The sequence below is a fragment of the Lactuca sativa genome, chromosome 3, assembly GCF_002870075.4.
Source record: "Lactuca sativa cultivar Salinas chromosome 3, Lsat_Salinas_v11, whole genome shotgun sequence".
Lineage (NCBI taxonomy): Eukaryota > Viridiplantae > Streptophyta > Magnoliopsida > Asterales > Asteraceae > Lactuca > Lactuca sativa.
In genome coordinates this window covers 264,616,365-264,626,790 of record NC_056625.2, presented here as the reverse complement: position 1 = coordinate 264,626,790, position 10,426 = coordinate 264,616,365, and the positions used below count along the sequence as shown (strand labels likewise).

At 34.6% G+C, this 10,426-nt stretch overlaps 1 protein-coding gene across 3 annotated transcripts; it reads right to left on the bottom strand.

The window, feature by feature from the left end:
- Window positions 1-2,725: 2,725 nt before the first annotated feature.
- On the bottom strand, window positions 2,726-6,269 carry LOC111888081 (1-aminocyclopropane-1-carboxylate oxidase homolog 1). Of its 3 annotated transcripts, XM_042900413.2 has the most exons (5): window positions 5,982-6,269; window positions 5,795-5,895; window positions 5,405-5,622; window positions 3,151-4,052; window positions 2,726-3,085 (listed from the first exon to the last, which is right to left on the bottom strand). In XM_042900413.2, the coding sequence occupies exons 4-5, from the start codon at window positions 3,973-3,975 to the stop codon at window positions 2,834-2,836; spliced, it is 1,077 nt and encodes a 358-aa protein (XP_042756347.1). In that variant the 5' UTR covers window positions 3,976-4,052; window positions 5,405-5,622; window positions 5,795-5,895; window positions 5,982-6,269; the 3' UTR covers window positions 2,726-2,833. The 3 variants fall into 3 exon arrangements, with proteins under 3 accessions (XP_042756347.1, XP_023739952.1, XP_042756346.1); XM_023884184.3 differs by having other exon boundaries at window positions 5,795-6,269; XM_042900412.2 differs by having other exon boundaries at window positions 5,405-5,895.
- Between the last annotated feature and the right edge of the window lie 4,157 nt (window positions 6,270-10,426).

Below are 10,426 nucleotides of genomic sequence, written 5' to 3'. Positions count from 1 at the left end.
TTTCGTTTTTACGCGTTATGTTACAACACATTACTATAGTAATGCTTGAGAACGAACATTTTTTCGACGCAAATCCATTCCAACGTATACATTTTGATTTTTGAACCGTTGTAAAACGGTCAAAAATGTTTAAAAAAATTAATTTTTTCAATCTTTTTACACCTATATATATATATATATATATATATATATATATATATATATATATATATATATATATATATATATATATATATATATATATATATATATATATATATATATATATATATACATCAACCTTTATTTTTTATATACAATCCTATATCAAACATTTTTACTTTCAAATCTTCAAAAAAATTCTCTTTTCTTTATTCCGAATCAAAACTCCAACATTCCTCCTCCAAACAAAAATACAACATCGTCTCTTGGTTTTGCACAATACGAAATGTACGCGAACATCCTCAATACACAAGACAACTTTTTCAATCCCGCCTCACCCCACCATAATTCACTACAACCCTTCCACAAAATATTTTCAACCCATTTGCTACAATGCAACAAAATACCACACAACGACAACCCACCCAACAAACTGTACCCGAGACGCAAACGCAGGGGGGGGGGGAGCGGAAAAAAAGGCCCAAAAAGGGAGAGGACGCAGAAAGGGAAAGCGGTTGCGGTGGAGCAATCGGAAGACGAACCTCCAACACGGTGGATCGCGGAGGAGGAATACGCGTTGGCGGTGGCTTGGTACGGGACATCAAAAAATCCAACGCAAGGAAACGATATGCGAAGAGTTGCTTTTTGGGAAGCCGTGATCGGGAAATTTTGTACCATTTTGAATAAAGATGAAAAGTACCGCAATCACGACATGTTGAGTAGCAAATGGACTCAAATAAGCAAAAAATGCACCAAGTTCAATTCCGTCTACAACAAACTTTTCTCGCACAAGCAAAATGGTGCGACCGATTTTGACGTTTATAAAGCAGCAAGAGAGCAATATCATGTCGAGACCGATCACATTTTTTAGCACGGAAAATTTGGGAGATTGTCAAGGAAGATCCAAAGTGGAATAAAACGGACACATTTACGGAAAAACAATCGAAGAGGTTGTGCGGCTCGGGTTCGGTCAATGTTTCGGACGCACGCACGAACGTCGACCTCAATGCGGACACAGATGAGATACCGGATGACTTAAACGACCTTGAAGAGATCTCCTCGCCTCGACGGCCGATTGGCCGTGACAAAGCGATATGTGCTCAACGACACGCGGATGAAGCGGAAAGTAGATGTCGAGAGCAAGCCAAAATGAAACAAAAATTTGACGAGCACAACGAAATCGCGCGTAAAAGATATGAGTTGCAACGGGATCATTTTGAGTTCCTGCGTCGTGAAGCCGAGGACAATCGTATTGTGAAAGATTTGACAATTTTTCAAACTAGCGAGAACAATTTGGCACCGAGACGGTTGGAGACACTTCGAAAAATAAAGGCGAAGATTGAGCACAAATATTTAGACGAATATTAATGCTTTCTTTTTTCATTGTAATTTTTTTTTGGGTCTATGTTTTTTTTTTTTTCGTTGTAATGTCGTTTTATGTTTTTTTTTAATTGTAATATAGTTTTTAATTAGTATTTATTTTAATTATGTGTTATTTAATTTATATGTTTTTTTATAAATTATTATGAAATAAATTTAAAAAATAAAACAAAATAGAAAAATGGAAATTACAAACATAAAAAAAAAAGATGTTATTACATGTTATTTGGTGTTGCCCATTTCCACCTTGTGTGTTATAACACCAAAAGTACAAGTAGGATGATGATGTAGACACTTTAAGTATGATAAAATGAAATAATATGTTGTCCACACCAAACAACCTTACTTTTTTTTTTACTGTTTTAACATACTTTGTCAACTAAAAAGTGGAAAAAAGATTCATTTTGTGTACATGATGCAACGCATTAACATGGTGTCTTTGAAGTATGCACATTAGCTTTAGTTTACTGTTTTAAACATGTAAAAGCTTATTAGATTATAGGTTTAAAATGGGAATAACTCGGGTTAACGTTAAATGTGATGATATAAAACAGACACATAACTGCAAGTATAATATGAGACCCTCTAAAAACGTGATATGAATTAGTTTGAACAATTTACTATGATGTGTATTAGTTTCAAAAATATTAATTTTAGTTCCATATTATTATGATGTGCAAAAGGTAATTATGATGTGCAAAAGGTAATGCATTTGAAAACTACATAAAAAAATAAATTAATTTTTGTTAGAGTTTTTACTGAAATGATAAATAGGAACAAAGAAATTTGAATAGATAGGTGGATAAGAGGCATAGGTTGGTAGGGATGGATAAAAATAAAAACAAATTAATTTGTGTTAGATTTTATATACTAAGTTATGAACAAGAAAAAAATAGAAGCTTAAATTTATTTATGGAAAAAGTGACTGGTCGCATTTATAAAACCTATTTATTTCTTTTGATATATTTGTATACATTCATTTTTTTCCATACACAACAATTAATATTTTAAAATATTATATTATGCAACTTTATAATAAAAAAAAACATTCACTTTCCTTTTTATTACCAATTGTTTAACCAAACTACCAAAAGATATTCTACTTTAAATCTTTAATGAATCAAGATCTAGGTTTTTGTTTTTTGTGGAATTTTCTGTACTTTTGATGGTTTATTAAGCAAAAAGTAAAATGGGGACATTAAAAAAACAAAATGATAGTTCGTTAATAAATAATAAGTAAAGTAATGGCAACCCTTTTTCATTTTATAGAAAACGACACTGAGTTTTGATAACTGTGTAAGCGTGATAAAACCTAAATCCTCCAATGAAGCAGCTGAGGAACACCATCAAGGGCCTTGGAGATGGAATGTTGCCCGTATTCATAGTAGGTGGTTTCTCTGTACCTCGGTGGGTTCTCATCGGAAACCAGCTCTGGCAATGGTCCCACCACCTTCTCCGACGGCGCTAAGGAGGTTCCGAAGAAACAAGCCACCGACACTCTCGGCCCTTTCACATTTGCCACCACTCTATGCTCCACACTCCTCAATTTGTCATTCGATAAAATCTGAAGAAACCCTAAAAACGTTACACTCCGATTTTGGTTTTTCAGAGTAAAAAATTTAAACTTGCCTGTAATAGATCACCGATGTTGATCACAAGCGCACCAGGTGTTGGAGGAACATCAACCCATTGATTTTGATGGAGGATTTGAAGTCCTCCGATTTCATCTTGTAGAAGCACTGCTAGAAATCCATTATCCGTGTGTTTTGCTGTACCCATAGTTAGATCTGGTTGTGGACAAGCAGGATAATAATGGCCGGCGATTAAAATCCCTTTGTCAAAATCCAGATCTCCGAAGTAATTATCGTTCAACCCCAAGGCTTCTGAGATCAATCGGAATAGTAAGCTGCCTAGTTTCAGCACATGATTCGAATACTCGATTTGTATGTCCCTGCAAACCTCCGGCAATTCCTCAGGCGGCGGAGTTGACGGACCCATAAATGAAGAGAATGTGTCTCTCCAGTTCGTGGCGGGGGAACTGTAAAGATCGAAGTTGCTATTATACACGACGCTTCTCGAGAAATCTCTCGAGTATAACCGTTTTTTCACCTCCAGATCTTGCTCGTGAAATCTACGAACTCCTTGAAGCATCTCGTCCATAACACTCACAGGGATCCCGTGATTCACCACTTGAAAGAAACCTAGATTCTCCGATGCTGCAAGGATCACCTCCACCGTCGATGCTCTATCGGTTGATCCAAGGTCAACGACTGGAATCTCGAAAGTTGTGGAGGTTTTGGGGGAGGTTTCCGGTGGATGGATGAAGATGCGAGGGATTTGGCGGATTCCGGCATCGACAAGGCCTTTAACACCTGTTTTTGTTTGGTCGAAAGCTTTGAGTTCCGTTAGTCGATCGTAGCCTGAGACGTCCGAGACAGTGGCGGCGGCAGCCATTTTTTGTGAAAATGATACTTCAGTTTGAGAGCACGTGGTAGATTATACGCCTTTCAATTAGCGTAGCGGACGCATATCTTCTCACATTGCAAATATGGAAATGATTGCAACTCATTATTTATTAATATTTTAATATTTATTACACGGGATATTTACATACTTAAATACTAATATTAAATGGAACAAAGTTACTATATAACACTTGGATACGTCTTATATTCATGAATTGTTAAATGGAAGTTAGCTTTTTATGAGAAGTTCAACATTAGTTCATAAGCTCAAGTCAAAACCCAATATAACCAAGATATTTTGGCATTCTAAAGTAAAAAGAATCAATAGAATTTCATTCCCTCTGTCCTCCCTTAAGAATTCTACTTCATCAAACATAGATTTGATGGATTGTTATGGAGTAAATTCTAAAACACGCAATGGAATGGAATCTGAAATTCCAATTTCATTGGAAAAGCAACACTACCAATACAGGCATCAATAACACTATTTAATTCCTTAAAATTCAAAAGACACTTGTTATTACACCATTCTAGTCAACTTTTTAGTTAAAATCATATATATATATAAGGTCATTTAGACATTTCTCGAATGTTTATATTCTAAAAGCATGTCAGGAACAGCAGAATTTTTTTCCTCTTATCTCCAATGAATTCCACCATGTTTTTCTGTCATAATTTTATAATAATCACATGGATAAAATAATAATTCACTAGAAAAATTCACAAATGTATTATGACATGTATATATATATATATTTTTAATAAACTTACATTTTCACTGAAATCAGTTTGCTTATTCGGATTTCATAATTTTGTTTTGCTTTATAGTAAATTATGAATAGATGAACAAAAGGGCATAATCGTCCACCTGCGTTCGTCAGTAGCATCTGATCCAGGCTTCGTGATCCTTAAGGAATATATTCTTCATAGATTGAATTTGCAGATGCATTTCCTCATATTTATTATTATTATTATTATTATTTTTTTTTTTGGGGGGGGGGGGGGGGGGGGGGGAGGGGAGTACCTTGGAAATATGAACACTAAGACTTTGAGTGGACACCAAAACATTTTAAGCATATGAACATTCCAATATTGGCTGACTTGAAATTCAAACTGATAAGTTTTCATATGAGCATCCCATTTTGATTTATTTTTTTAATACAACATTGTATTGTTAGATGGATGGCATGTAATCATTGATAAATTCATGTTCTTGACGGTTTTTAGTGTTCTTGAGTTAAAGTAAAGGAAAGGAACATTTAAAGTTTTACCATTTTGCTTTTAACTGAGTACATATTTGAAAATTAAACTTCTTTTAAATCAAGCTAATTTTCAAAGAATACCTTAATCATAATGAACTTATAGATTAAAAACACTTTATTAAAACATTGATTGGTGAAGCAATCAGGAATGAATACCTTAATCGGCTCAGGCATTTCATCGAACGCCTTATAGGCATGTTTCTCATCCAAAAGCAATAACCTTTTTGAGGTTTTCTACTTCCCAAACCTGTAGCCAGCGTCCCCAAGTAACCCATTCAAATCCTCCTGCCGACGTATTCCTAACAACCATAACTACATAGACTCTACAAAGTGCAAGAACCCGTGAAGTTTCAGTCCCCATGCCACTTGAGGCTCTTGAAATAGCACCATGGAACAATCACAATAAAAAAAAGTTCACTTACTACTTTCATGGAACATATGGAAGGAAAATTTGTAACAGAACCTCAGCTAACAGTTTTGGTTGAGCTATTTGAGGTGTGGAAGGAGTAATCAACAACGAACGAATATAAGATAAAAAAACATTACCTTACTCCACTTTGGAGGAAGCGTACGGCAGTGTAACAGATTCCCCGTTGAATGAAGGTCCACGAGTAACAGTTGTTGAAAAGATTCCGAAAGTGTAAAGCCTATTTGTAATCATCTAGTCCAAAATCAAACACAAATCGAAGAAAGTGATAAAGCGCATCAGATAGCAAAATCAAAGGGTGACAACCGTTCGTTCACCGGAGTGTCGTGCTTCGTTCACCATCAGTTATCATTGCAAAGAAGGTGTTGGAGTGGCGATTTGGTGGAGCAGTGGTGATGGCGGATTCGATTAATGTCGATGGTGTAGAAGAGAACAGGGAAAACACGGAGAAAATGGAAGATTCGCTAAGAGAAAAATTAGTCTTTCAGGTGGTGGAGCGGTGGGAAGTATGAGAAGAATCTGGAAAAGGATCATAGAAGGAAGGGGAAGAGATGAGTATCGGGAAAGAAAACCCATTGATTGAAAAAGAACAAAAAGAAAAAAAAATTGATGTTGGTTCAATCATGAAGTACTGTTCACAAAGTTATCTCAATATATATATATATATATATATATATATATATATATATATATATATATATATATATATATATAATAGCACACCGTATTTGAATATAAACTACATTCAAGGTTTTAACTATTTTAAATGCTTAATATTTAGACCCGATAATATATATATATATATATATATATATATATATATATATATATATATATATATATATATATATATATATATATATATATATATATATATATATATATATATATATATATATATATATTGGAGGTATTGATGCGTTTACTTTTGAAAGAGTAGTGTTATTGTAGTGGTGTGAGATATAATTGCAAAGATGATGTGGCACACTTGAAAGATGAGTGGCATTGCATTGATGTGGATAGCTTCATAGTGACATTAAAGTTGTCCTATGTTCCTTGAGGGCATTTTAGACATTTTGTCTTAGGGTTTACATAAGATTACTATTAGTATCTCCTTATTATTCTAATAAAATATAGGTTTTTTTGTCATATGTCATTTTGTTAGGCTTCCTAATTAATATCATGCCACATGTCAATTTATTAATTCTCTATTTCAAATTTTAAATTTTAAATTTCTCACTCTAATTACATTAAATTAATAGTATTAGAATAAAAATTAAAATAAAATTAATACAAATTATAATGTATGTATTTATTTAAATCAATGATTATAATTTTATATAACTAAAAAGATATCCCTTAATTAATAATGTTGAGTTTTTATTATGAAAGTTTAATTAATTTTGTAACTGTGGTTTTCACGGGTTATAAAGGGAAAATGACTTATTAAGGTAACTAACTATTTCGATTGCCCATATATAGGTAATGTTCTTTTTTTACTCATTAATGAAACCAACATGTTTTTGTATGTTCACATTTAGGTAATATGACCGACTATCACCTGTTTTACCCGATTGTATCGATTTACCTTAGTTAAAGCGAAATGCATGGATTCTTATGTGGCCATTACACCCCTTTCTCATTTAATTAGGGTTCGAAAAGTTCAATTTCTCCATAATCACCTCCCAATTAGAATCGATTCTTCAAATTGAAGATTAAAGTTTGGAGTTGAAGCTACATGTTGAAGTCGACTGTAAGATGGCGTCCCAATCATCTACAAGTATGTATTTAACAGTAGATGTTAATTACAGCGGACTATTTGCCCTAAATCCGTTGAAATACTTAGACCTCGGAAAATTAACAATGCCTGATGTCGATATTGGAGGATTTATGTATAAAGAGTTTCTTTTGTGGCTTAAGAGTTTAACCAAAGGAAGTTGTGATGATGTGTACTACTATAGTAGAAAGAAAACCTTGGCTGAGGGTATTATAAGAATTGACAGTGATGCTGATTATTGGGAGTTTGTTGAAGCTACTTATACTCCTAAAGCTAAGTTGGATGTCTACATTGACCACCAAAAAGAACCAATCCTTGATTGGGCTGACAATAAGGTGTTATCAGATGGTAAGGAGTATGACTTGGATGACAACGAAGAAGAGGATGATAAGGAAGAAGAGGATGACAAGGAAGAAGAGGATAACAATGATAAATATGATAACTTGGATGATATTATGACATATAAACATGAAGTTGATGAAGAAGTCCATACCTTTAACAAAACTGTTGGTGGCGATTTTTTAAACAAACTTTTAGGTATTGGTAAGCTTAGTGATGATGATGAACCTAATGATGGAAAAGACGATAAGGTTGTATTACTTGTCCATGATGAGAAACAAGAATGGGATAAGATGGTGCCAATTTTTGGTATGAAGGTTGCTAACCCAATGCAAGTGAAGCTATGTCTAACCAATTATGCAGTGAAGAATGGGTATGATTTATGGTATGAAAAAAGTAATCATAATAGGTTACTGGTGAAATGTTGTAAATGTAAGAAAAATAAGAAGAATAAAGGTTGTCCCTTTATGTTGTGGGCAACCTAGATGACCAATGAAAGGTCATTCTAGATTAAATCTTTAATTGATAACCATAATTGCTCAAGAGTCTTCAAATTTAAGTCCATTGTTAGCTATAAATGGATAGGGAATCATTTCATGAATCAGATACTCCAGAAAACAAAGATGAGTGTGAGGAAATTGAAGGCTAACGTTAGCATGACATTTAATTTGATTGCAAGTGTGGGATAGTGCATAAATGCTAGGAGGTATGTATTTAACAAGATAGGGGGTACTTTAAAGGAACACAATGCTAAAACTTGGAGCTATGGAGAAGAGCTAAGAAGGACTAACCCTAGATCAACAGTGAAGATGGATGTATATGTCATGCCTGATGGAATCACTTACTTCTCAAAGCTCTATGTACGTTTAAAGGGTGTGAAGGATAGATAGATTAAAGGTTATATGAGGGTAATTGGACTAGATGGCTGCTTCTTAAAAGGCATTTGTAGAGGTCAGTTGCTTACTGCTGTAGGTAGGGATGCAAACAACCATATCTACCCTCTTGCTTGGGTTGTGGTTGTAGTGGAAAGTAAAGAAACATGGAAGTGGTTTGTTGATCTTCTCCTTTATGACATTGGAATGGGAAATCGGCATGGATTGACATTAATATCAGACTGTTGGGAATATTGGATTACGTCGTTGGGCTATTTTGTATATGTTCATTATATACACGGTTTGGGCCTATCCAACCGTATTTACTATTAGAGTTATAGTATTTATAGTGCATGCATGCACCGCAGTTGTCAACTATTGATAAAATCTTTTCTTTGTAACACTAGCACGCCTCTACAGTAACAATTCTTTATAGAGTTCTTATGAGGTTGTGTCTTTTAATCATTCGACACCAGTTGATCCATCTTGTGTTCTTGTTTTCATATCGTGCTAATACTTTACTTGTTAGAATCTAATCAATCTAAGAGGATTTTATTCCTAACAATTGGTATCAGAGCAGGAGGCTGTGTACTCAATAAGCAACTCTTCTGTTTGAAAAAATCATTAGGGTTTCCGAAAATATTGGATCTGTTGGAGCCGTCACTGATTTATTGATGCAACTCTGTGATATCGATATTAACCTAATATGTGTTTACAAGTCTGATTCTTGACAGATATAGAAATTGAGTCAACATGCAGCACGACGATTCACAGTTAAACTCTATTAACATCACAAGCAGCATAGGATCGACTACAAGGATTCCAATCTTGTTCCCACTGGAGTATGAAGTCTGGGCGTCACATTTTGAAGATTACGTCGTTGGATCTGAGGATAATGGTTACCTGATATGGGAAGCCATTAATCTAGGTCTATTTATTCATACTAAAACTCAAAGAACCATCAAAACTCAAAAGGAATACAACCAACTGGTCATTGATGTGAAGGAAGTCCCTCAGGATGAGAAAGACAAACTTATCAGCAATATCAAAGCAATGAGGGTAATCAAATTTGCCTTGCAGTCTGATACGTTTCGCTTAGTAAGTTCTTGTACTACAGAGAAAGAGATTTGGGATAGGATCAAAGAGCTTTACTCTACTGATGCTGATCTCGAGCATGATACCCAAACACCTCTGCTTTTGTAGTTTGGTGCTTTTACAAAAAAGCCTGAAGAAGGTTTGAGCCAAAACGTTCAATCGCTACAACCACCTTCTTAGTAGAATGGTGAAGCATGGTATCGGGTGTGAACTGATCGAACAAAAAGTTACCTTCATGAATGGACTCAGATCCGAGTAGATGGCTGTCGTGTCTACCGTTAAAGTACACAAACAATTCAATAGTTATACATTAACTAAGCTTGTTGGAATTCTTATGTCACATGAAAGTGTGGTGACAAGAGAAGCAAAAGTAGTTTCGGGTATGGGGTCCTTAGCTCTTGCGGCGAAAGTAAAAAATGTTACAGAGGAGGAATCTAAAACGGATCTCTCTGATTGTGATCTTTCTAGCAAAGATTATGCTTTAATGATCACAAATCCCACGCGGTTCGCCAAAAAGAAATTTCCATCAACCAAGAACCGAAATTGGCATGGAAGCTATAGTACTGAGAAAGTGAATGAGGAAAATAAAAGTGCTCCTAAGAAGGAAGAAGATAAGAAGGAAAAAAAGCATGCAGGTGAATCGGGCTATGACTGCAATTACTGTCATG

Bases quoted from the DNA above. Each gene is read 5' to 3' on its own strand.
- LOC111888081 (XM_023884184.3), bottom strand. From the start codon at position 3,975: ATGGCTGCCGCCGCCACTGTCTCGGACGTCTCAGGCTACGATCGACTA. The intron at 3,086-3,150 runs GCAAGTTTAAAT...GGGTTTCTTCAG, and splicing joins ACATCGGTGATCTATTACAG to ATTTTATCGAATGACAAATT.